Source organism: Falco cherrug, chromosome 2, assembly GCF_023634085.1.
Source record: "Falco cherrug isolate bFalChe1 chromosome 2, bFalChe1.pri, whole genome shotgun sequence".
In the NCBI taxonomy this organism is placed as follows: domain Eukaryota; kingdom Metazoa; phylum Chordata; class Aves; order Falconiformes; family Falconidae; genus Falco; species Falco cherrug.
The window spans coordinates 94,570,056-94,597,919 of NC_073698.1; the positions used below are offsets into that span (position 1 = coordinate 94,570,056).

Here is a 27,864-nt window from a genome sequence, read left to right on the forward strand (position 1 = left end):
TAATAATACCAAGTTGAATCAGAACTTTTTTAAACAGTAAAATGACTAAGCAGGAAAAAACAACACAAACAAACAAAAAAACCCCAGACTGACACCTCCGGCTAACTGCAGAGCCAGCCCCTGAAAAAAACACTACCCTCTCTAAAACCATTTGGGGTAAATGCCTAGTCTCTGCTATATGCCTTATCTGACTCAAAGCCATAACCTATTTTGCCTTAGCACAGATAACTCCCACTGATAAACCATGGACAAACACAGAATGCATCCAATTAAGTGTGGATTAACGTCTTGGAAGGGTAGAGAAGGCTGAACACCAGTCCTCTTCTCCCTCATCCCAACCTCAGATGCAGAGTATTTTTTCTCCAAGGAATTCTCTGTAATCAGAAGAAAATCCAGAACACAGCCATGATAAAGATCAGAAGCCAAGTACTCGTAACGGTTCAGTACATTTTCTGCCCAAAATGTGCTTAATACTATAGCAGAGATGGTGCATAGCACAGTCCTGGAAACAACACATTTCTTGCTTTGGACAACCTAAATTCCATATAAACAATGAAAAAGATCAAATGCTATTTTAAACTCAGACCCTAAGGGGAAATAAGAGAAATATCACAGCCAGCCTCCAGAACCAAAAACATTCATTCCTTCATCCTATCTACAGTGGGAGAGCAGATATCAAAGATGTCACCAAGAAATCATTTTCCGGGGCTCTTATTTCATCTTGGCCAAAGTCAGAGCTCTTCCTGCCTCCCACACCTAAAAATTTCCAAACTGCACAGAAATTCATCTTCGAAGCATAGCCTCATGTATAAAGCTAAGTTAATACAATAATAAGTAAGACAATACCACCATACTATTGCCAGATGTCCATGACCACTGATACCTCACTGCCCAAGAGAGTCACCTCTTGGTCAAAGATCCAGAAGCAGTGCAGTACATGAGCTCAGGTTTATTGTGAAAACATTCCCCCAAAATCTCTACTTCACTTACAGAACTCTATCACTGCAGTGCTGGAGGCAAAATGCATCTTTTATTCTCCTGCGCAGAACAGAACAGTCACAGTGAGCACGAAAAGGAAAATTAAGTAAGAATACTAAAACATTGTTTCCAGAAATTTTCCAGGACATCTGGTGACAGTTTGTGCATAACGGAAACTAGTCTGACACAGCAATAGCTTTGTTCTGCACCTTTCACATCAGTGACTGCTTGAACTAGTAACTTACCTGGAACTATGCTGTCTCTACCCTGTGTTTCTCTCACTGGAACCATTTTCCCACAGCCTTCTTCCCAAGAGAAGGAATTTGCAGGGGAGGGAGGACACTGTGCATCACACTCATATGAGGATGCACACAATAGCCCCTTTTACAAGGCAAATTTTTCATCCCAACTTGGAGCTGCTTCTCCTAGAACCCCTTTTAATTTTTTTTAATTTTTCATTAAAATAGAATTCTTATTTCCTTAAAAAAAAAATCAATAGACTGCATAATGAAGTGATCAAGCCTCGGGGATCAACCCCAAAGTAGAGCTGTCAGCACATTTTTCTAATAACATCAAACAAACATGTATAGAATTAATGAGATAAGAGCTGTTGCCCTTCAACTGCTTTGCCACTGGCTTTGTTTGACCTTAGTATATAATCTAGAGCTCAGGAAAAGACTCAAAATATTACAGCTACACAAGAATAATATCTCTGACTTGTCTCATGGCAAAAGTTAGCTGAAAAAATTATTTATGAATTCAACAGCTACAGCTGTTTTGAGGTCTAGGAGGTCTAGCTGATGTTAGAACACACATCCCAGCAGAGATGTTACCTTGCTAACAGTTTCTTTAAATAATTTAGTTTAAAATTAAATTCTCACTGGAAGACATTTTAGCTTTTCTTCTATGTTGTCTGCCTTACTGATGTGAATCTTTCTACTGAATTGACTGGTTATCCAAGTCAGCCAAACACCTTGAACTCTGAAAATGTTCCAAGTAATACAGTATTCCATGGATCTGAAATCTTTATTTCTATTGATACGGTTGAAATTCTTAATAAAATACTTCCTAAGGAGTTTCACAAGTTACAGATTGCAAGTGTCAAGTGAAGGTATTAGCTAATCTCTTCCACAATAGGATAGCTATGCAGGTTCACAAAACATTCTAATACATTATGATTCAATGGGGCAATAATAAAATGTATATATAGTTCAGAGGGACTTGTCATTAAGTTTCACTTGAAATTATGTATAGATAACGTGCTTCTATTTGCTTTAAAATTTGCACCATTTCACATAAATAAACACTTAGATAGTTAATCTACAGCCAGATTATTTTTCAGTATTAACTAACTATTCAAAATCATGCTTTCAAGTCTGGGCACAAGGTCACACAAATTTTCCATGAGGACCACTGTTTTCTCAAATTTTTATGACAAAGCCTTATCAAAGCTGGCAGAGGAATACCTTTTCTCTCAGCCACTTTTCACTACTTGCCAGAATGAAGTACTAGCCAGAGCTTCCAGCAGGTGAAAAGTCAGGGGTTTTGACCCATGGGATGCATTTTCAAAACATGAACTACCATTTCAGCTACAAGTGACAAATACACATAAGAAAAGAAGAGTACTAAATGAGATTTAAGCAGATGGCTAGACATAAATTAATGCTACCTAGCTATGTTAGGGACACAGATTATGACTCATGTATTTTGCACTAATGAAGCTGACCTGCTAGTGTGAAGTTTATCAAGGGAGTCATCCTTTTGGGGGGACTGCACATAATTTTTCACAAATCAGACAGTAATTTTTGTGATTATAAATTAAAAGTCTCTTGCAAGCTAGAGTAGTGCTTATCATCTGCATAAAACACCCAAGCTTGCTAATACATTTGGCATCTTCCTAACATGCCTCTGTCATGAAGAGTAAAGCTTAGCCTGGAACAAGTAGAAAATGCCAATACCACTCCTACGACATCACCTACCTTAATACCCCAATCAAAACTTCACCGTGTGAAATTATTTTACTTGCACTTTGTGAAATGATTGCTTCATTTCCTAGCATGCATACCAACATTAAGAGATTTTAAAACAAAAAGAATTTATCATTATTACTGTTAAACTTGAAAGACAATGTGAAGAGTATTTCACTGTTTTCCCACAGCAAGACAGTGCTATTATACATTCTTCTCACTCAAGAAACATACCAGGTGACAGCAATATGATTTAGGCAGCTTTGTGTCATCAGTTATTAACTAACTACTTTCATTCAATATAGTGTAGTCTCCTCAACCGTTCATCTGGATGAGTTCAAACGATCATATCCATACTTCCAATCACTTAGTACAGCAAACCAGCTGAACAATTTCAGCAAGGCTGTGACATCTTCCAAGGGGAAGCTGGTTTCTTCAACATACATTAACTGTATTGCCTTACATAGGTAATGCTAGCAGTTCCAGTTCATGAAGTGCTCGCTCACTCTCTCTTGACAGCACTGGGATTTATCAGACATCTGGACTGCTCCCTCTACTCAACATCTGTGCACACGCAGCATTTACAATGCTGTCCTCCAAACAATGGGAAATCATAATTCAAAATCCCCAATACACTGAGACTGGCTTATACGTTATAATGCTTTTGGAAGTAAAGATCTGGGAGCTGTTCTGCATTTCTTTTAAAGATGAAAGCTTCTAGTGTTCTTTCTACCACAGACAAAATGATAGGAGTTTACATTTCTGAAAAAGAAAGGTTACACTATAACGTACAACATAGCTCCAAGGACTGGTACTTGAAGAAATTAGAGTTTTACGCATGCTACTGTAACTGTAAAGGAGTGACACTAATTCCTCTGTCCACCTACAATGAAGTTACCTCTCATGTTCCTGCTTAGTATTAGAGCTTTCCTCCACTATTTTCTAACTTCCTTTTGGACCTCTTGTTCATTTACATAGGTAGACCTAATTGGGTGGGGGGTTTTGAACCTACTGAAGCAAAGAACTTGCGAGCTGCAGGTTTAAAATTGTCGTTTAAGTGACAGATCTCATCTAACATTCTTGCACATTCACTAAATGTCCCCATAAATACTGTTCCTATCCTCTTGCAGAGGTACTGATTTGAAACCTGGGCAGCCTCAATCTAAACAAAGCTTTCCTATGGCGGATCTCATATCCTCCTTTCAGTAAGCTTCTGCATCAGTACAGAAGCTGAGTAAAACAGACTGGCTTGCAGATAGGAAGCTAAATCAACAAGTAAAAATGTACTCATGACACATCATCAAAAGTATATTTGTTCACTTAATACTTCAGAAATAAAAACTGAATCGTTTTGGAGAGGAACAAATGTATTCTCCTGAATACGTTTCCTTGACAAAATAGCTTTAAAGACTATTCTTTTTCATATAGAGCTAGCAAAGACTTCAATTCTAGCACAGTACAAGCAAAAATAAATGTTCAGTCTGTAATGTCTTTTTACGGCAAATTGTCCTGACAAATTAATGTAAAAATGGAACATGTAAGTAATAAAAACATATTTTATGAACTTTTCTGAGTTTTTGATCATTTGTCAGATGAACAGAGTTTTTATTGCTTTAACATTCAGTTTCTAGTTAAGCCTCAGCTCAATACTATTTCTATTTGTCATTCCATTGTCAGGGACATACTTACATTAGATATCACTTTATCATTCTTTTACACATTTTCCATTGAAAAATGATGTATCTTTTTTCCTTTAAAAATAAATTCTTTATACGCAGAAAAGCACCTATGTTCCTGACCCCTCTGCAGAGAAAGTATATGATATAATCAAAGGTTATTTACAAGATATTATTAGTGTCTGCTATTATTTCTTCTGCTAAAACATGAATACTTAAATATGAAAGTACATAATGTCTAAACATTTCAGAGTCTTGATCAAGACACCTGACATACTGGTTGAAGTAAGGCATAGTACACACTTGAAATGCAACAGATTTTTATACATTTAATTACTAAAGATATTACTACATTGCAAAGTGTGATCTCTCCAGTTCCCATCTAGATTTATTTATGCCAGCGTTTGACCTATCTCAAGGCATCAATGCTGCATGGAGACCAATATAATAAATACCTTAAAAATTCCCGTAACACTACCATGATGGATAGCCATCCTGCAGTTTCCAAGGTCGGCCTCTTCTGTGAGTGGGAATTACAGCTGCTTATGATATAAACCAGTAGAGAAATTACAGCTGCTGGGGAGAAGCAGCCCAGCCGTATGTGGACACGCGGCAGCCAGCCGCAGATGACAGCCTGCGTGGAGGAGGTCTGGAGTGGGCCTCACGACACCAGTAGCTGGCCACCACCATTGTAACCTGCATCTCAGGCACCGGCCCAAGAAACCCGGTGGAGAACAGCCTGCAGTCACTCCCATAAAACGGGTGGGCCTGTTCGCGCTGGAACTATGCTCCAAAATGTCACTCAGTAATGCCACGGGTATGCAAACCCCGTGCTTTTTCTCCAAACCTGTCGCTAAAACTTTCTCACGTCTTTCCTCCTACACATCCTCGGATCGATCTAGCTTGAGCTCGATCCACCGCTCTACTGCTTGGGGGCGAAACCTCGCCCCTCCTCACACTCCTGGCACAACCCGGGCAGAAGAAACAAGCCCGGACCCACCCACCGACACTCCCCACTCCTCAGCGAGCTCTTACCGCTGCCACCCGTTCCCCTTCGGCCCCCGAGGCCTGAGCCGGGGCTAACACCGTGCTAACGGGCAAACCGGGCCCGGCGAGAAGCCGGCCGCTTTGTGTCTCCTGGGGGCTGAGGCCGCGCGGGGGCCCGGCCCGCCGCTGGGCGCCATTTCACGGCGCTGCGGGGAGCCCCGCCGCCCCTCACGCCCAGCGCCAGGGCACGGGGAAGCGTCCCCCCGGCATCCCCGAGGAGGGGTAAGCGGCGCGCCTCGCTCCCGCTGCCCCTGGCGAAACACGGCGCTACTGCCGCACACCCGCCTCCCCCCGTCCGCCGGCAGCGCGGCCAGGGCCGTTACCTCCGCAGCGGGCTTCAACATGGCGCCTCCCTCCCGCTTCCCGCTCCGTGCCGGGGCGCGCCGGCGCCATGTCAACGGGAGCGCGGCACGGAGCGCGGCGGCCAGCAGGTTGGTGCTGGCCCCGGCCCGCGGCTCCCCGTGAGCCCCGGAGCCGGCGGAGCGCCCTGCGGCGGGCCGCACGCCCGAGGCCGACACTCGCCTCGCAGTAAGGGCAGCCCCGTTTGCTCCCGCGGTGGGCGGGGGCGGGAGCTGCCCCGGGGCAGAGCGGCTGCGTCCCGTCGTCAGCCGGCCGTGGGGGGGTGGCGGGGGGCGCATAGCCAGCGGGAGCTGCTGTGCTGCCCCCGGGGCAGCGGCAGGGCCGAAGGCACCCTGGAGAAAGCGACAGCCGTGGAAGTAACCTACTTCCCTAAGCAGCCTGAAGCGTGAAGGCACAGCTTCCACCCCGGCAACCGCCACGTTTTGGGCATTGCTCGTTCTGGCATCTGACACGGCCATGGGGTAAAAGGGGCACCGTGCTGCTGCCCTGGGGACCCCCGTGCTGGGCACGGCGTTCCCCCGGTGCCTGGCTGCGTGGTGGTGGGCGCCTGCCGTGGTGGGGCAGGAGCTGGGTGCAGGCCTTGCGAGCAGGCCTGTGGGCGCAGTACGCTCGGGAAAGCTGGAAGACCTCTTTGGCTCCCCTCAGCCCTGAGATGTTAAACTTCAGCCTCCGTCTTGACATGGTGCTTCTCAAGCAAACACAGCACGGGAGAGACAGTGCAACATGCCAAGTGGTGTAAATACCTATCATACCTAAGGCTAATGGAAAAAACACATTGTAAAACTACTGATTTTTTACATGGTACTGCATTAGTTTTGCTTTAACCAACTAGACTTTTGGATGACAAAAGGAGCTATTGGCATATGCAGGATTAAAGAAAATAAATATTACAAAGCTTACTTCACAGGGTGACAGCTTTTGGACATAATGAAGTGTGCTGGACTTACCAGATTATGCAGAAAACATCTAAAAGTTGATGTATTTTAGTCAAAGCAAAGGTATTTGTAATTGCCTTTATTTTAGCTCTTTCCTCTTTCGTATGTTTTACACATGCATTCAAAATGATTTTGTAAAAGATTAATACTACTAGAACTTCGTCTCTACAGCAAATGTACAGGTGTATGTTGGGGTTTATTCTGAATTACAGTAAAAAGTTGGTGGGGGGGGGGTTTAATACCTTTTTGGTTTTATTCACTGATGAGGCCTGTGTTGCCCTCTGCTGACGGTAAACTGAACTTGGCTACCTGAACTTTCCAAATATTCGGCATGAATATTATGTATGGCAGACACACCTCCTTTTCCGTATTTTCTCATAATGAACATCACCAGCACTACTCACAAAGGAAAAAAAAAAAAAAGCCTTTCATTGTTGTATAAGTTGTAAAAAAACACATAAGCAATTTATTAAATTGTTGTAATGGACTAGTGGTCAGTGTTCGTTATTGAGTGGTATCAAGCCTTTCCTTGCTAGTGCTGCAGTGGTTCCATTATATACTAGTAACTGCAGATGAAGTAACCCTAAATGATCGCTAGTTCTGTTCGGTACTTACCTCACAACGGATTTGTGCCAAGCTCATGAACTGACTGAATGCATGGTGCAATGGTAAGCACTTGCTAGCTGGAGGCCACAGTTGAGATTAGGCTTCATTTTTGTCTTGTCTTTGTGGCTCACGCAGCAACAAAGTGTGGGATGGAACCTATCTCAAAGAGTCTGTAGTTTTATGAAACAAGAGATGAATAATTTGAAGCAGATGACATGACTGTCCAGAACTGGCACAATAAGATAGTAGCAGAACAGGAACGTGGTCCAAGCCTTCCAGGTCCAAAAGTGACTTATCATCCAATGGCCTATCTTACCAATTTTTTAAGCATTTTTGCAGCATATGCATGTCATAAGCTCAGCAGCAGCTACCTGTGCAATATTCAAGAGTTTGCAGTTTAATCTGAGTTTGTGGCTCTCAAGATAAGGCTCTTGAATACTAGTTTTCTTTAATCTTTATCTGTACAATTGTGAGCATGGTACATATAAGATTCCTTATATCCTCAGCTGAAAATGCCTTGCCTACTGCAAAGGCACAGAGCTTCTGTCACATGAAAAGGCACGGGGGGAGTGGGGTGGGGGGTGCAAAAGCCTGTCAACCCCAGGTGTTTGATCTGCCCAGGAAAGCTGAGACCTTTGTGCCTGACCAGTCTGTCAGTGCCCTGTTACAAGGACCCTTCACTGAGCAGTCCCTCTGGGTCGGAGGGAGATTTGACTGCCTTGTTCAGGGAAACACGCCAACAGCATCAGGGGGATCTCTCAGTGGGTCTTTCCACTTTATTAGAATGTGTTACCCGCTGCCGGCAACTGCTAGCGCCCACAAAGGACTCACACAAACAGTTTACGGAATAACACTCTTTATTAATGTGACAAATTTCGGTTTGTGATCGCCGGTGGTAGGGACTGTCTGCAAAAACAAGATTGAAATTATATACAACCAAACTACATACAACTAAATTATAATCACTAATAACAGCTAGCATGAGTTAGTTATTTAGCATGCGTAAAACAAAGTTCTTACCCAGTAGGCATCCCTATGGGGGAGAAGACAGGTTCAGCCTATCAACTGATCCCAGAAGTTATGAGAGTCTTCCCTAACTTCTCCCCTCATCTGTCCACTTTTTATACTTCATAGTACATTCCATATTCATTCATCATACACAGGACTGGTTACAAGTTTCTTGCTTGTAATGCAAATTAGTACGCATCCTCAGACAGCACTGCTGAAGTTCTCTGCTAGCTACACATGCTCCTCAGGTGGGGTTTTGCCCTCTTTCGGGGGAGGGGGTATTTGAGTTGGAGGTCATGATCTCCCAATACCACAATTATCTTCGTCTTATTTTCAACTAATTTTCTGTTGATGTCAGTGGATTGCAACACCTTATCAGCCTGTTTCCTCTCATAGCCAGAACTTTCCTCATTTGAAGGCTTCTTTCTGCGTAACTTAGATAATGGTGTTCTTTTCACTATTTGTTCTTTGTTTCTCATCCTCCCCAAGACTGACTACCATGATTAGAAGTGCCTTCATAACAACTTTAGGGAGTGAGTCAGCTTGACCTAACTTTGTGAACACTGAATCAGAGTTGGGTGATCCGTGAGTTTAGACAACAATTCTCCTGCTTGAGATTTACTTCAGTCCAGGACTAGTCCGTTTCCATCACTTTTGGGTAGAGCTTGAGTGACTAGCCATACATATTATTGCTACTAACTGGTATCATGTGCCCAGTGAGGTGTAGTAGTACCTTGGAGGCAGGTAACTTTGGGGTGGAGGTGTGCGTTAGTATTACAATGAGATTATTTCATCTGACAAAAGTCATTTTGCCACAACGGTTGACTCGGCCACAGACATCTCATGGATTCTTCATGAGGCAGCTGCTATGCAGCTTATCAGCTGTGTGGTGCCATCGAGTTCTCATTCCTGCAGGGAGCACAACAGAGCCTTGCCAAGGTGTCTCCACTCCATTCTCTGTCACTCCTACCAGCAGGATCCTTCTGAGCTGGCAGGATATGTTGCTTAGGGAGCTGTGGTGATGTACATTCTGTGCATACCAACCATCCTGAAGGCGATAGCTGTATTTTACCCTAAAAAAGCTTTCTGTAATACTACGCTTCTGTTGGGACCCAATTTTCTCTAATCCTCCCGCCCAAGGTGATTTTCCCACAGCTCCCTTGGCAAGAAGGCACAAGAAGGGGCATGACTTCTATTTTTTAAAATATGTCATATAATAATGTCATAACAGGCTACTATTTTATCATGTAATTTACTGCTTTGTCATATAGTCCCACAGTGGTATGACACATCATTTTGGACATACTATAAAAATTTAACACTTCTAAGTTTAAATGAGCTGTAGGTTTGCATTTTCTGCATGTGATCTACATTAGCATAAGAACTCACGTGAACAGTTCTGGCTTGCCATCAAGCAGGAAACATGCTGCAAAATTTCCACAACTATAAATTTGTTTATTTATTAACTTATATCTGTGAAAGATATCACCGTCACTGAAAGCAGAACAGTGATAATGTGGTTTCTTTTAATGACATAAAAAGCTTTTTTTAATGAGTTTTGAAGATTATGTGTATCGATAATACATTAACAATGAAATACTGCAGAGATATACTCTTATGAGCAAAATATTTGTAGCGCAATTATTTGAAACAAGATACGTGTGAGTTCCCTTGAAGTCTTCTTTCTTCAGTTTTTTTCATAAAGGATATACTTCAGTCTCTGTTTTGTTGTCCATTCTCGGAGTTGTAACAACTGCCTCTTTGGAATAGCTCAGGCAAAATGGGTTGTGGTGAGAAGGACTGATGGACAGGCATTTCCTCTAAAATCCCTGGGTACAGGCACTGGAGCTGTGTTTTGTTCTGAAATCTTGTGCACAGGTAATGGCAGCAGCTGTTCCTTATGGAGTGGCATCAAGGAAATGGTATCCTCTCTGAAAAACTGAAAGGGTACTGCTAAATGGCCACTTAATAGAAATGCTCCTAGACAGGGAGGCAAAGTCAATGTCAGCTCTTCATAATACCAGCAGAAATCAAAGTGAAATTTGATGACTAAAAGGTTTAGATAAACACAGCTGAGAACAACGTGACTCTCTTTCTTCAGCAAAAAGCTTGAATGACAAAGTTGTGATAAATGATTAAAAATGTTCTTGCTTCCTAACTGATAATCAAAGAAAGGCAAAATTACAAATATATTTTTAGAAGTACCATTAATCCTACAGAAAACCATAATCCTTTTTGATTTATAACTCATACAGTCTTTTTTTATAGGTTTGAAAAGCACTGAATTGGCCGCAGGATAGTTCTATGTTGAATCTCCATGATAATAGGCCTGTAAAGACAAACTGTGGCAACAGTTCAGAAACTCTTTATTAGCATGGCTGAATAAAATGGATCTGTTCAGAATTATGGGCATTTTCTGGCACTGACTTTAAAACATCATTTTTTAAATTTCGTTTGCTGCCTAGACAAATTAGATCACATTATCCTTGAAAATCTAGAAAGCCAAGATGATTAATCACGGCACTGACCAACGAAGGACAAGGACTCCAGATGGCCTAGTGTTTGGGAAAGTATGTTCCCAGATTAGAAGAGCAGCAGCAACAAGCAGAGGCACAGGTACTGCAAATAGCAAACTGATGAAGTTGGAAGTGTAGGGGACTACTGGGAAAATACCCTGCAGTGATTTTGAAGACTTCTTTCCAACTGCTTGAATTCCTGTGGGAGCCCCGAGTGGCCTATATGTTCATGCCCCAATCTGTCACTGGCAGGGGATTTCACGTCTTTGCAATTTTACCTGTCTCCCAAATCCAACAGAGAGTATCCAGAAGAGGCATCTGTCTCCTGACAGGTGAATGTAAATCAAAAAGACGACTTTAACTTAGCATGCAATTTGAGTGGAAGTGTACAATTATATCTATTCTAGTATAAAGCCCTCAACATCATTTCCGTCTTGTGTGGGAAGGCAGGTGGAATAGCAGGAAAAACAGAAGTACACATACTTTCAAAGTAGTTTGTTCATGTAATAATAGAATTGATTGGTCAAGATACCAAACCTTGCAGTAAGAGGGAACATGAGTGTGGTCAGGGAGCAGTAAGAACCCGACACAAGGAAATATCCCTCACTGTGTACCTGCATTCAAGGCTCGTTTTCATATTTCTCCTGTACTCCAGTTGTGACCCTTCTCCTTAGTTCCCTTTCCTGTTCTTGGGTTGCCTAATGTCAGCTTCCTCTAGTGTTTAGTTATGTAGTGGCCAGTTTGCTTCAGTGGCAAGATACTATAACAATATTTCTGCTCTCTTAAGAGAGGTGCTCAGATCTAGCAAATTTTGAAAGAAATAAAAAAGGGCCCACAGAAAGAGAGACCCTCCCTATGTCATTCATTTCATGGTCCAGTGCTGTAGTTCTTTCTGGAGAGCTTTTTTCATTTTAAGGTTTCTTCAGTTTGAAGGTTATCTTGTCAATAAATCTTGCATTTATATTGTTTTTAGAATTCCCAGAAAAAAACCTAAAATATGTCTATGATCTACACATAAGATTCAGCTCATGAACAGGCTCCCTACCATTCTGCTAACAAGTCAGGGAAAAAATGACATAATGCAAGCACTATTAAGCAAATCTTTATAATGAAATGAAATGGGGACCAAAGTGTTTTAAACAATCACATTTTCCTCCATCTGTAATGATATGTGGAAGAGAATCCTGCACAAATCTCATGTTCATAGACTGAAAATCCAATAATTGGGCTGTACTTCGGGACTGTGACAGATTTCATTTTGTGAGAGTACTTCCCCTCACAGCATTTGGAGCGTGTTCATTCACACATAGAAAGACTTCTTGGGTGGCTGTTCATTTCAACAGTCACTTTCATGTTTTTAGGCTCTGATCCAGTTTTGAGAGGGAGTTGGATCAGGCCTGGATTTCCTTAGGCCAGCTTTGAACTGCTGCTGCTTTTGTGTGATCAGCTAAAACCTTCAGGACCAGGTGGTGGATGAGCTTGGTTGGCAGTAATGCTGCTCACCTCTCCTGTTGTGGCTGCTCATGCTGTTTTATTTCCATGTGCCCTGGCCACTGTACGTTAAACTCACTCCAGCTTGTTCCTGGGCACTGGGTGGGACGCAGATATGACTGTCACCCATCAGCTAGTCCATGACAGTGAGGATAATGCCTTCATATCTTTGTTCACTGCAAAGCCAAAGCTTCTGTCCTATCCTGTGGCATGGCACACTGCATGCAGGTGGCTGTTGTAGTAGTCATCTTTTCTGTGCATTTCTGCTAGTGATGAAAGTCAAGCATACCTTAGATGAGCTGCCTCCTGTTTGAGGGCCAGTTGGTAGGAAGCAGTCCTGAGATCCCTGTACATTTTCTGTAATGCTAGAAGGTACTGAGCTTAGAGAATGAGGATGATGCACATAATGTTGACTTGGAAGCATTAATGAGAGATATTTCCTATTTGTTTCCTGGCTTTTCCTCCTCGTAGTAGTACCAATACATGGTGGGAGTATCATACGACCAGGAAGACATGAAATTGAATTACCAGGAGGATCCGTGGCAAAATTCTGCTAGAGTCAGCAGAGTGTTATGAAGCCATCTAGTAACTTGCCCAGTTAAGTACTGCACAGAGTACTTAACTTGAGATAAATTGAGATAAACAGTTATCTCTGTCTCTCCTTTTCTGTTATATACATCCACAGTGAACCAGTCTGATGCTGGTTAGTCAAATACAAATTTGTTGTGTGAGCCCTGTGGTTTTTTACACACATACAGTGTTCTTGAAATAGTAACTGGTGGACAGCAATGTCAGTACAGGAAATATGGGAAAAGTATATGGGAACTATGGAACATGGGGCATTTAAATGCTTGGTGTGCTTTTTGGGGGATTTTTTTTCAGTGCAAGTGAGCATTTCAAAGGAAAATGCAGCCATTCTCAGATGATTTTGCCTTAGAGGTAGTAGCTATTTGGAGCCACTGACTATACAGATACAAAGAAGATTATTTATTCCTAGTCCATTACGTTGCAGTCACCCCCAATTAATTTGCCCATCCCATTTTCTTGCACAGTCACTCAGTATCACAAGAATGTTTGCAGACAGCTTTTAGTTTGACTTGAACCATGAAGGCAAACTTTGTCACCTTGCTATTCACACTTCCACTGAACATTTTCAATAGCACAAATAGTTGGGCCATTCTACAAGTGCCCCCTTGCCTCTAGAAGAGGTGACTATTTTAAAATTCTGGCAGTTTCAAAGAAGACAAAGAAAATTAGGACTGCCATGTGTTTACATCCCGGACAGGAAGGTCATGCTAATGAGTAATTCACTGTAAGTGAACCTGTGGCTTTCTTGAGTACAGGATCTGCTCTAGCACTTTTTAAGTCTGCTGTGAACAGTACTTAATTTAGAATAAAATTAGTGCTTGAGGGAAGAATGGGTTTTGGGGTGTTTTTGAAATATATTGTTTCTGATTACTTTATAGCATGTATTTCTCAAAGTTTTTTTATCATTGTGACTTCTGGGGGTTTTATGGTATTAAGTAGTTCTAAATTGAGCCATGTTTTCAGGTGAGAAACCTGATGCCATTGTGTATATTAAGCTATCAACCATAGCAAGAAAACTATAATACTGCAGTGAGTCAAAACACAGAGATTTAATGTTTAACTGATATCAGCCTAAAATCAAAGGCCAAAATTTGAATTGCTTGCTTTATCTGCCTAAGTCGGATTTACTGACTGCCTGGCAGAGGTGTCCAGTTGAGTCAACAGATTTGGGGCATCAGAGTTAAGCACAATGTCCCCTATACAGCCAGCAGAAAGCAATGGAGCAGGGCAGTCAGCTCTGGAAGATTTAAAGTCCTGAATGAGCTGCTAACTTTGCTATTGTCTGTGTACCGAACAAACAGGAAGAATCTGAACAGGCCACCTCCTCCTCTATGCTACAAAAAATGGGGCTGCCGCATGCAGACTGCTTCCTGGGAGTGGTTCCTGGAGCACTTTGACTCCCAAGCTCTGCCTGGGAATCATTTGAGGGAATGCTTGGAACTGGGCCCTGGCAAAGCATTTCTGTGGAGTTACTCAGTGCTCCTGCACACCATCCAGCTTGCTGGAGAAGCACAATCTTTGCATGGAAGTAAAAAGAAGTATATGAAGAAAAAAGAATGAAATGCTATTTTAAAGCAAGTCTAGGGAAATGCTGTTTCCTTTAATTCAGATCTTATTTCTTTTGGCGTCAAATGCATAAATTGTTTGTCATAAATTGTATTTTCCTAGATAATATTTAGCTTTGAAATACTTTAATTTTAAAATGGCTTAATAAAACACTTTAAATGTGGGATTAAAGTTAGCTTTAATCTGAGGACCTAAAAGGATCACTATTAAGATGATTTATCAAGTCTATCTAAGGAGAATATTCTTCTCAGGGGTGTATTTGAAATAGAAATTGATGTAATGCATTACAGAAATATTAAGAAATTGAGAGATTTTCAGACAGAGTATTATGCTATTTCCTTAAAAAAAAAAAAGAGGGTGGTGGGGGGTGGCGGTGGAAAAACCTTCTAAAGCATTCAGTCATGCTTTCATGCTTACTGAATCAATGAAGACTGAATATTCCCCAAATAAAAACTTAAGATTATCAGTGTTCTCTCAATAGTTCTACAATGTGCACTTCCTGAAGAGCTGGGGTTTGGATTGGGAAGGGTCTGAGAGACTGAATGTCTAATGTTGTTGAAATCAAACCTTACAGTCAGGTATTTGAGAAGTTAATAGCTATTAAAATTAGAAATTCTTTTCCATCAAAAATCTTTTGCTGTGATGAGCTTTTATTTAACAGTTCACATTATGTCCAAATAAATTATTACCTGCACTTTCTTGTTATTTACCTTTTCATTAATATATTGTCATGAATTTCAATACCTCCAGTACATGCAGGTGTATGACTGTCCTAAAAAATATCAGTTATGAAGTAAATATGAGTGGCAATCAGTCATTGAAAGCATCGCTTCATTACCTTCATCTTTATGATCCTTAAAAATTGCAGTGGGGAATCCTTATATAATGTTTAAAAATAACATCTAATAACTGGAAAATGTTTTAAGTTCCTTTCAATTGCAGGTTACAAGATAATGATCTTGTGGGAACATGCCTCTGCATTTCCATGTATTCATGGCTGACAAAATTAAATGTCTCCTTTAATTCTTTTGGCAGTTGAAGAAGTGATTGAAACCTTTGTTATTCAGCCTTCAAGATTAAGTGATCACATCTGTTGAGTATTTTTTGAAGGATGTCATATAGATTTGGGTAATTAGCTAGAAGCTCATTTTTTACATTAACGTGCAGGCAGAGTACTGTCTCCAAAGTTTATTATCAGACTTAAGGGTTGCAAATTATATCAAAGTTCAAGCCACTTGATTATAGCATACTTGTGACATTTTCAAATACTACCAGTGCAGTTTCCTTGCTGTCTAAAATAATCAAGCAGATAACGATTTCACATTTCACAGTAGTGGAAAACTGTCAGGAACATTCGGAGGCATTGATGACTATGGGTATAATATGCCCTTTAACTGTTTTCATTTGATGTAGAAACATGTAGCTTTTGCTCTGAGCAGTTGCATCTTTTGAATGAATGTTGCAAACAATGCCAGTTAATTTGCTGATGCACTGATGTGGTGTATATGAATATCTATACATAACGGATTTATTTTGTTGCCTCTGCAGAAGCTATCTTTGAATTTATTCACAACAAAAAGGGTTTCAGTTTTGCTCTTCAGATCTTATGCTAGAATTATTTTTATGATCTGCTGTGATGCAAGATATCTTGTGTCTGACAATCTATTGCAAACAAAGGAGAAACAACTTCTGCATCTACTACAGAAAGCTTTATGGCAGCTACTGCAGTTTGTACTGATCTACGCAAATAATTTTCTTACTTGTTCCATGAAAAGGAAAATCTTTCCATCTTGTCTTTTGGATGGAATGCTACTACTAAAGTAACTGTCACAGTCATGATTCATGGTGGGCTGTGATTCAGCCAACAATGAATAAAAATCAGTATATCTGGCTCCATATCAGACTGTTCATTGTGTTTACTCTCTATTGTTTGTGTATTGACCACAATACACAATATTAGATGTATAACCTTTAGATATTATGCCTTCCATAGGCAGTATTTATCTTTCCATGCCAAATAACTGCACATGCAAGAAATGTCTAGCTGAACTTTTTTAGACGGACTTGATTTGTTCCACATACATATTCAAATATATCATTTGCACTGTAATGCTCAAGACTGTAATGATTCTTAAGCTTTAGGGGTATTGTGCATGTGTAAATAATTGCTGTTTGACACAAAAAAATATTTCAATAAATTTGATCTTTCATTTTCTTGATCTTCAGTAAGGGTAGTTCAACTTCAGAGAGTCAGACAAGGAGTGAGTCCAGAAAAATACTTGTTTCTCTTTTCTGCCTTATTGTGACCAGGTTCTTCAGGCATCCTGAGATCACAGTCAGCGTCTGATCCACTGCTGAGGAAACTTTCCTCTCATTTCAAAACTCCCAGAGTCTTTGCCCTGAGATTAAAGATAGTTTGGTTTCCTCAAGTCTTTATTCTGTAATTTCCTTAGCACCTCCAAAAACACCAGGAAACAAATCCGTATGTCAAAGCTGAAGTCCATGTACAGTTCTTGGAGCACTTGTTTTGTAACACAACTCAGTTTTAATAAAGAACAAGCATTTCCTGATTACATAGTTATTTTAAACTTTACAGGCATTTCCAATCTTGCTTACCCTTTCCTCAGCTGAGTGCAAAGTACAAAAATACTGTGTTTCAACTAGAAACATCTCAAGCATCCCTGACTTGCTTCACAGGTGCAGTTCAAATAGTTTGAATTTTTGTAGATGTTTTTTATTAAAAATTCTTCAGGTTTCTTTATAAAACTGTATTCAATTGGATGTCTCCTTCTTCATACAAGAAATAAAGTGTCATTAATAATAAACAGTGAGCAGTCAGCCTAGCAGGGGGTACATAGAGCTAACCAAGAAGAAAATGTATGCATGCAAGTTTAACTGAGCATTGCCTGAACCAGGCCTTCTCCATGGGCATCGCTGTCCTCTTGGGATTCAGACCATTAGGTACTTTTAGAAGAGATCACAAGATGCAAGAAGATGGTCTTGTCCTCCACAGCACTGTCATTCAACTTCTTTTCAGAAAAGGTGGAACCTGGATTCTAGACCCTCCTTAAACATGTCTGTGCGTGTGTACATATATGTGTGTGTGTGCATGGGCAAGTGTGGTGGGGATGGCAGCTCCTAGTTTGTGGGAGAAGGTTCTGATCACTTCCTGCTCCTGTGGATGGTGGAGTCTCCATCTCTTTTGCTGAAGTTTGAAGGGAGATGAAGGAACTTATGACAAAGATGTTTTTCCAGTTGTGTAAGAAGAAGCCTTATTGTGTGGTCACTAGGTTGTACTGTCTACTGGAAAATGAAAACCATTCTTTCACACCCCTGTGGGGTAAGGTAGGCCTGCAATCCAGCAGGAACCAATTTGTTCCTGGAAGTCACTACATAATGTGAAGCTTCTTAAGTACTAATAATGGGGCATTCTTTTTGTTCTTTTTTTCAGTGCCAGTTAATGGTGAACATTAAATGCTTATAAAGCTATAAAGGGATCATTTCTAAACAGTGATTTGTGTAACTCAAAGATACTGATGACAAACAAGGTATTTCACATACTTTATTAGTAATGAAAATATCCCTCAAACACATGACTTCACTTACAATTTGCTTAGCTTCGTCAAGAAGGAAATAAAGCTCCCCTTTCTTCTTACTTGTTGAACAGATTGAATATCTACACACTAAGTAAGAAGTTAAAATGACGTCACCAGAAGTAGTAACATTCTCTTGAATACTGCTTTATGCTCTTGTGGAGTACAAGATAGGAAATAGAAGACTTAAGAACAGCTGTGAAAATAACTTCAAGGAATAAAAGCATGTAGAAATTGTAAAAAAGCTAGACAAATAATACTTTAGAAACCCTGACCTTGAATTATAAAATACAGTAGTGCTACACTCAAAGCATGTATTAGAATTAGAATAACTCATTAAAAAGTGTACTCTGCATCTTGCATGTCAGTTTTTCTGTTTGCATTGCTGCATTAATTTCAAGGCACAGTTTTTATGGTTTTGTTCTTTTTATAAAGAAAATCATATAAAAATACACTACTAGTAAGGCAAATATTAAAACCAGGATTAAATCTAGTATACTCAAATATCCATTATCAGGTATCTTCTGGACACAGACCAGAAATTAGTATAACATTGTCCACTCCAATTTCTCCAGTTTTGCCTTTCCCACGTTCCGATTCGAAAGTGACCTGGCATAAGAAAAGAGATGTATTAACAGTGAAGATGTAGTTTATCCAACCATTTAGCAACCCTTAATTAGTTATAATGCTATATGTGAAGAATGTTTTATCACAATACAGGATTTAATGACTTAAATCCTTGTGATTTTTAGAGTTTCTGTGTATTATTTGAAATAAACTTATAATCCTCTGCACAGATTTAAAATACCAAATGGATTCCTTTAATAAGATTACTTATTTTCATTGTACAAAAAAAAATGCAAATTGAGTGAAATCCTATTACAAGAATGTAGTTTCATCACAGTATGTGATGTTAGTGCACTTCTGTTCAATCTATTTGGATCCTTAGGTTTTGGGTGGATATAATATGTATCTATTTACTCTCTGTTTTATATAGTATGTATATATACAGTATAGTATGTATACTATATAGAGAGAGTAGGTTCATTTTTATGAATAGGATGCCTGGCTTTTTATAATCTGATTCTCACTTACGTAAGGGCTTTTCTACATCATTCCAGCAGTGCAAAGAACCTTGAAAAGGGCTTGCATTTCATCTATACTCAGAGCGTTCAGCAGAAGCCTTTACATAGCACTGAAAATGTTCAGTCACATAAATGTAAGTCAGAATTTCATGGGGAAACTTGATGAAGTCCTGATTGGGGCAGTTTCCAGGCATACATCAGTGTAGTGTTCCCTGTTGGCTAGTATGTCCTGCTCCTAAGGTGATTGCCCGCGGTTGATTATACATGACATTTCCTTTTGCTCTCATGGTCTGGTTTAGTGTGGTTTGAGAGCATGCTCTTCTATGAAACAGAAAATTTCCATTTTTCCAGGCATGTATATATGCTTCTGTTGCATGAGATATTTATTAAGGAGAGATTTTGACTGCTTGTGTTGATTTATGATCTGATGCAGTTTTTTACATAATGACAAGATTACTGTCATCAGTGTCCTAACCAACTGGGACAACTCAGTTCTGAAATTACAGCTAGATAGTAACTTTTCTGCCTCCTAAAGTGTGTGTTCCTGTTGCCCATTTCAGATATGCCTTTCAGTTGCCAGTAAGTGATGCCTCTAAAACAGCTGGTGGAACACTTAAGGATTAGGAAATTAAGCTGTTGTGATGGTTATGGTAGTTGGCTTATAAATTGAATTATACTTACACTGTTGGTTGTTTCAGCCCCCTGAAATATCTCTATTTTTCCAGTTCTCCACCTTTCATCTTTTCCTTTGTTCTGCTCCCAGACAGGAGCATGCTTTTTGCCTGTCAGAAACACTCGGAGTTTCCCCACTCTCTCACCAGCAAGCCGATAACTGAAAATCAAGCAGTAGCTGCTCTTTGGCTTGAGGTCAGTGAGGAGAAGTTTTAGACGCCCCGTATCCTTCTTGTGCCCCACAAAAGCTGGAACTGCCATGTAGTACCCATCACCTCGTAACAAAAAAAAAGGAAAATGCATTTGTAATCGACGTGTGGTATATATTAGCAAACTGAATACATATTTGCAAAGAAAATACATGGAAGCTGTGTTACTTGAGAAATTTAAAAGACTGGAGAAAAGCAGCAGGGAGTGTACTTTGCAAGGAAAAAGCTTGTACTGTTGGAAGTCAGATCAGTTTACAGAGGACAGGAGTTCATATTTCACTAGCAATCACAGTCATTCTTCCTTGCACTGTCTTTCAAAGGCAAAACCATCTTGGTTTTTCAAATGCAACAGCCTGAAACATGCTGCTGTGCCTCTGTGATCAGACCATTTCCAGTACTTGAGCTAACTCAATACTCTCTCCAATGTCCTCTGCAGTGGTGACAAACTCATAAAGGAACTGATAGCTTATTCCCCAAATCCTGAAGAGCCAATGAAATGACATAGACAGACAAAGTGATAAAGGGATAAAACATCTGGGCCTATAAATGAAGTCATAATCAGCAGGTGTAAGTTTGGGGAGATGGGGTAAAGTCAGGGTAAGTTCTTCCTGGAAGTGACAGCACAGAGAAGGGACTTGGGGATTTGGAGCAGGAGAGGAAGGATTAGTGAAGAAAGACTGAGATGGAAAGACTGTGAGGGAAGAGGGAGAGAATGTGTGTGTAGGAATTGGTGCAAGTGGCCTGTAGGATCCGCAGGATCCACTGGTCCCTACTGCAGCAACTTCTGCAACATTTCCTGTCTCACAGGGAAGAGATACCGTGTCAAACAAGTTTCTTCAGCAACACTTTTTTATGTACACCTGCACAGAGGCTGCACATTGCAGTTGTGGAGCTCTTTCTCGTGTTTTAGGAGGCCTGCTATTGGTACCAGGTCAGGTATTGGTTGTCCTTGAATAGCCCCTGCCTTTGGCTCATTCTGAGGAATGCTGTCACTAGTTTGGTGTTGCAGAGCTTGAGATTTCTGACCAGTTATGACAGCGCTGTCTAAGCCATTTTCAGTGACTGCACTGCCACATCCATCTAAATGGCAGATGTGTGGTTAAATGCTCCAGCAGTCTTGCAGAGACACAATGTGTAACTAATAAAGCTTCCATTGCTTTGTACCTTGCAGTTCTGAACAGTTATATTCTAATAATTTTTCTCATCTTTTGATTTGTGTGTGTTGAAATACGTTCTTGATTACCAGTTGCCACTGGGTATTTCAAAGAAACAATTTCCACTCCCAGCATTCTTTACCTCCTTTTTTCTTTTATAAAGATAACCGACTAATAGGAAAGCTATCTTGATTCTGGTTTTCCCTCCATCCCTCTTTTTTTTGCAGGGGGTGAGCCATCAAATCAAAGCATAGCAGAGGACAGATATTTAAATACCTCTATCTCGATCAGCAGGATTCCAGTCAAAGTCATCATCAGTGTCTTGTTTCCAGTCGCAAACCCCTCGACTGAAGCTGCAATCAACTGGAAAAAAAAATGGCAATGGAGACTCAGAGATAAAAGGAGCACTGTATTATAAGTACTGATAAAAATAATTTGCTCTTTATTCACCCAGTTATTAATGTATAGGCCATTCTAAAATTACCTACAATCTAAGTTCAGATAGTATTGACCTAGATTAAATTGCAAAAAACGAAAACATCAGAATTTATGTAGCAATTCTTTCTTTTAACTCACAGAAAAATCTGTTGTGTCTTTTTACTGCTAATCTCCTATCTGCACATGAGTTTATATGCTGTGACTTCTGTATAGTGAGCATGTGCTGACTGCCAGGTATAGTTGGAGGCATTAGTTTTGAACTCTACCATCATAAATCATTTGAGATCTGCCAGCTTTAGAGCTTTCCTCTCTCCATTTGTTACACTGCTGTAGTTGTAATCAGCTGAGATGCGCAAGCTCCAGCTCTATCCATCGAAACTGAGAAGATGGCCTTCCATGACAGGACTCCTTTGCATCAGTAGTTGATACTCATAATAGCCCAAACCAGTTGACATTTAGAGCACATGAAAAAGGGTGTCACCCAGAGCACACCACAGCCTTCCTGACTGTGCAGATTAAAAGCATTATGTACACAAAGAAAAAAACACTGTGCAATGCAAGCATTACAGATCAGATTAAGAATAATACATCAGCCATCTGAATTTCCGCAGAAAGAAGCATCCTTAATATTTTCATGTATTATATCATGAGACAGAGAAGTGCAGTACATGGCATTTAGAGAGCTTTACTGTATAAATCCATTGTTTCCGAGACTACTGCTTCCTGAATTGGAAAAACTCCAGTATCTTATCCTTAACATCAGACAGCACATCTGTCTATTCTGTTTTCTTTAAGTTTTGGAAGCATTTGTGGATTGGTTTTGGGTGAAACCTACCTTGTTCTAAAAATAATCTCAGCTACAGACAATCCCAGCATTTCAGCCCTTGCCTACTTGGCTGGTAACTCCCCAGGAGGATGCTGCTGCCCTGTAAATGCATCAGCTCAGTATGATCCCTCAGTCCCCTCCTTTTGATTTCTGCTTTTTTCTGTGGTTCTCATAAGCAGGTCCTTATAGTCAGCTTCATGATTCTGCCCATCACAGGCAAACTGTTTCTCACCAGGAGAGAGGGAGTGCTCTTTGACCTGCCTTTATATTCTGCTTTGATGAGAGCCACCCTACAGCCTGTTACAGTTCCAAACAGGCAGTGAAGTTTTCTGTTTGAAAGTGTGTGAAGCAGTTTCCTAAGGCACGGCAGAAGCTTAAGTTGTGTACATAAATGGACAAGTCTTGGACCTTATACGCTCTCCTGACTGATTTTGTAACAATTCTTTAACATGAGAAAGAGCAGATTTATCTTACTCTGATATCCACAGGACTTACTGGTATGAATTGGGAACCATAATAAATTCACAGCCAGGCTATTTAAGATTCAGGGTAAATACTTCAGTCTTGTTCAGGGGAGATTCCTATTGACTTCTGACAGAGGACCAGGAGAAAAACCAAGAGAATATCGCTGAAGGACATTGGCATATTGTTACATACTATGCAACACTCTTCTAATCATGGTTTCATTTTATAGACAACAGAAATTATTTTTTCATGACTGTGAAATAAATCAAGTGAAATTCAATTGCAAGTCAATTTTCAATGTGGTGGAACTTTCTATACATTGTTATAAACTTGTATTTAATTTTTAATTAAATTAATTAAATTTTAATTGATTTTTTTTAATGTTTTGAATGTATGTTCTGAATAGGACATAAGACTGGCTTCTTACATTGGAACTGGCAGAATGGTTTGGCCAGATACTGTCTCTAACACGCTCATCAAACCTTTGTTTTATGTTAAAGGCTTTTAAACTGGTTCTGCCTTAGCTAATATAGGTTGTCATGAAAACACATAATACACAGGAAAATGAATACTGTGGAATAAAAATAATCTACCTTCTTGCTCTGGTCTTGACACTGGAACCTTCCTCTGTGCCAAAAGAGGGCTGAAAGCAGCTGCTTCTTTCACCTTGGGAACTAGGGAAAACAACTTGTCAAGTTGCTGAGTCATCACAGGAACAGAAAATGGAACTTTATCCCTTTATACCAAGGAAGTATCATAATTTGCCATCGTTTATTTAAATAACTCAACGTATGTGTTTTCCACCCCACCACCAAATTCGCATTCCTAACCCCAGTTAGATACTAACTCTGAATTTTAAAACTTTATTTAAACTGCTGTTTTGCACAGCACTGTGCCTTCTAAGCTGTGGGCAATGGAGTTACAAGATTCACAAGGTCATAAAATGTGGAACATGATCTTTCTTTGGCGTGGTGATCTACTTTCTTGCTACAAAACTTCAACTAATGATCAAAGTACTTGAACTCTACCAGACAGTGAAGTCAACAACTCAGTGGCTTGGCAGCACTTTGCCAACAGCAGCCTCAAAAATTGGGTAATGTCAGAGACTTTGTAAATGTCATAAACATTGGGGGATCAAAGGCCTGCAGCTCTGTATTCAGGTGAGTGATACCTGGTGCTACTGTAACAGAATTCCCAGGAAATTATTTTTCTGAAGCTGTACTCTGCTGGGGTACATGCTGTCCTGCAAACCTGGTAAACTCTGATGCCTGTTGGGAAGGAAGGGCACAGTGACTGCTCTACCTCTTCCTCACCCTCCCTGCAACAGCTGGCAAGCACAGCCTGATGTTTTGATAACCAGTCCTGGTGGAAACCCCTGAATAAGTTCCTTTGTAAAAAACTGGTTGATGTGTCTTGTGCCAAACTGGAAGAGTCAGTGTAGCAGTACAGTCAATGTGCATTCTCTACGATACTGACCTAAAGGAGTTACTCAAGAAGCACTATTTTTCAGCAGCAGATGCAAGAGACCAAGGCAAAACCTCCCTTGTCTGATAAGCTACGAAGATACAGAAGCTTGCAAACTCTTACTTACTCTAAAATACTCTAAGTATTTTAAAAATTCTATGACTGAGCTTCTTTTGTACTATTTTAAGTGATTAATAGAGAAGTGCACTCGATAATCTCGACTTCTTTGTGCAGAGCCTGTGTAGGTAACTAATCCCACATGAGATAAAGGGAAAGGCTGCTTTCACTGGCAGAGGATTCTATCCTTTGCAAACACATATGCAGATGATACCTATGATATATGCATACAAACCTATGAAAACAGCTTAAATGTGCCATTTTACAGGAGGAGTGAGGGAGGATCCTTTGGATTACTGCTTACAAAAGGTGTTAGTGGAAGGCCTGGCAGACTGAAGTTCACTTTTCAGCCACATCATGTGGGCAGCAGTGCTAAGGAAAGCTCAGGCTTCCTCAGCACTGCCAGATGATTGGAATAGTGCCAGCTATGGAAACAGAAATTACTTTTCCCTACTCCGCACTGTATCAACATACATGCTATCAGAAAGTCACAAATGCCAAATATTTTAAAGTCATTACTTTCACGTGCACGCACATTTATTTGTTCAGAGGGGAGTTTGCTCCCATGAGTTCCACTGAGCTAGGGCTTTCCACTGAAATGCTCCAGCATATTCGCAGTCATAAACACATACTCAATTTTAAGAATATACTTAAAACCCACTACAATCCAGAGCCTCCTAGCACTATAAAAACTATGCCATCTACTTAACCTTTCCTCTTCTTCAAAACTGTCAAAAATTGCTGTGTGTACACCAGAGAAAACATACTAATGAAGAGGCCCTGGAGGCACTTCCTGAGGTGCTGAATTAAGCTGAGAAAGGAGACTCATGCAATCTTACGAGCTTTCTGATGAATTGCCAGGAGCGTGTCCCCTCTTGTTGCCCTTGCAGCCTTCCCCTCACCCAGACCATTGCTTAGATCACCTGGATAATATTCTTACTTAAGGCAAGGACTGATGTATCTTTCTCCAAATTAATATATGTCTACATACACACATTTAGGAACAGGCACATAGAGATTAGGTGTTAAGTTTACTGTCATGCCATAAACTTGGCCTCACGCTTAGTGAAAGAGGCTGAGGCTGTGAAAACTCTTGCCAAAACGAAGAGAGCTATTAAAATATGATCAGTTCTGGAAAGAGTGGAGTGATTTAACAGAACACAGCAGCTGCCAGAATGATTTATTTATTGAGTTATTGAATTACACTTGAATTCTTTTGAGGGATATACATGCAGGTGTAGCTGAGTGCTGCAGATGCTTCAAGTGAAGAACTGTCATGCACATAAAAAGAGCCAAATTTTGTATCCAAATCTATTTTTGTTTTCAGTGTTAGGCATTACACTCAGGTTCTCCACTTACTGGAAGATACCAGCTGTGTATTATAAGAAACCGTAAGCTACAGCTTACAGAAAGGTTTCCAAGAAACCTTACTTCTTGGAATGTGCCTGCCTTTTACATCAGACCATCACTGGACATAGCCAGGATCCAGAGTCTACCCCCTCCTAAGTACTAGGCAGGAGGCAGGATTTCTCTTTTCAGCTCTTCTGCTGTCAAGTGGTACTTGCAGAAAGGCAGGCCTTGTCTTACATTCCCTAAGAACATACTCGAAGAAAAACAAAAGCTCACATAACATCCTACTTTAGGCACAGCTGAGTCTATCCTTCCTCCTGGACTGCTGGTGCCCACCCATGTACTTATCTGCAGCACTATCTACTATATAATCTCTGCATATAAAACTCTTCATATCATGGTGCCATACATTTTTAACTGTTGATGTCACCATGATACTCTTATATGGTAAGATGGGTTGATATTAAGAGCAGGAATTAGTGGCAGAGAGAACTAATGCCCTGGTCTTCAGAGTTACCTTCAGAGGTAACTAACTACCACCGATTTCCATACGAGTTGTGTCTATGAATGTCTGCGATGAGCTGGCCATAAATAAATTGGTGATGTTCTGGTCCTGAGAACAGCCACCTTACTGCTGACACAGGTTCTTACATCTGCAAGAAATTCAGTGTTGCTACCTGCAACATGTATCTAAGTATTTCCCCTGTTCTGAGGAGTAAGAACCTCTGAGACATGTTAGATGTGGTTTGTCAGTTGTATTATATTATCAAGAACTGCCGCAAGGAAAGAGACCTTCTGCAAAACAGAACAGCCCCAGCCAGCTCTATCTGGCTGGAAGTACTTCCCTAAAAAATAACAGGACTCATAAAGCAACTCTGAAACTACTGGGGATGTATGCAATCGTGGAAATGCTTCTTAACAATAACCTCAGAAAATGAGAAAGTAGTGCTGAAAAGAAGCATTGAGACACTGTTCTAGTATAAATGTGCCTAAATAAAGTGCCACGAAGGGGATCTAGAAACAAATTTATACATGAAACTAGAATTCCACTTTAAAAACACCAGGCTTACAAGGAGTGCTGCGCATAATGACATAGATGAGATTTGAGAGCCCCTTGTCTGGGGACCTTTAGATAGCGAAGTAAAGGAGGATAGTGGACTGCTACTACAAGATATAGCAAAACAGTTAGTTAGGTTCAAGCATATCCTTTCATACAGTGCACAGCAGTGTCCTCCTAGAAATGCAGGCAGACACCAGTTCACTCTGCCTGCCAAACAGGTTTGTTAGCACTGGTCTGCCAGTTGCACCAACTCTTGACTATGTAACTTCTTGTTTGGAGCTGGCTTGCACCTGGCTTGCTTGGAGCACAACTGGAGCAAGCTTAGGTCCGCCTGAAAAGTACCAGGCAGACAGACCCTCAACTTGGTCTGTAAGTCAAAATAAGGGCCAATGAGCTCGTGAAAGCAATAGGAAGCTTCAGGAGCACATCTGGAAAAGTGCTGTTTGGACTAAACTGCAACATTAAAAGGTTCAAAGTAAAAAAAGCAAAAAAACCCAGCTAAACCCCCAAACCTAACAAGCAGAAGCTCAGTAGAATAGGTCTGTGGAACACTGTTTTATGGGCACCCTTCAGAAAGAGTACAAAAGCACTGGTAAGCAACTGCTAAGTGGCTGTGGTGCTAATGGAGCTTACTGAAACACTGATAAATTCTCCTTTATATGCACTTGGTTTCACCTCTCTGCTTTCCCAACA

The 27,864-nt window shown here is 40.6% G+C and overlaps 2 protein-coding genes across 6 annotated transcripts in view; both read right to left on the minus strand.

Annotated features, from left to right (window-relative positions):
* TCEANC (transcription elongation factor A N-terminal and central domain containing) overlaps positions 1-6,121 on the minus strand; it is a 31,665-nt gene extending 25,544 nt beyond the window's left edge. Inside the window, exon 1 of one of the 5 annotated variants that reach the window (XM_055702093.1) lies at positions 5,992-6,121. In XM_055702093.1, coding sequence (XP_055558068.1) covers positions 5,992-6,061 — 70 coding nt within the window. In that variant the 5' untranslated portion in view covers positions 6,062-6,121. Of the gene's footprint in view, positions 1-4,634; positions 4,652-5,076; positions 5,612-5,656; positions 5,931-5,991 lie in introns of those variants that run through there. The other 4 variants (XM_055702094.1, XM_014276189.3, XM_014276190.3 and 1 more) reach the window with 4 other exon arrangements.
* A 12,146-nt stretch (positions 6,122-18,267) lies between these two features.
* Positions 18,268-27,864, minus strand: part of EGFL6 (EGF like domain multiple 6) — a 44,040-nt gene continuing 34,443 nt past the window's right edge. The window contains exons 9-12 of the mRNA XM_055703419.1: positions 23,774-23,854; positions 21,728-21,814; positions 20,098-20,363; positions 18,268-18,940 (exon numbers count right to left, since the gene is read on the minus strand). Of these exons, the coding sequence (XP_055559394.1) occupies positions 18,845-18,940; positions 20,098-20,363; positions 21,728-21,814; positions 23,774-23,854 (530 nt within the window). The 3' untranslated portion in view covers positions 18,268-18,844. The remainder of the gene's footprint in view (positions 18,941-20,097; positions 20,364-21,727; positions 21,815-23,773; positions 23,855-27,864) is intronic.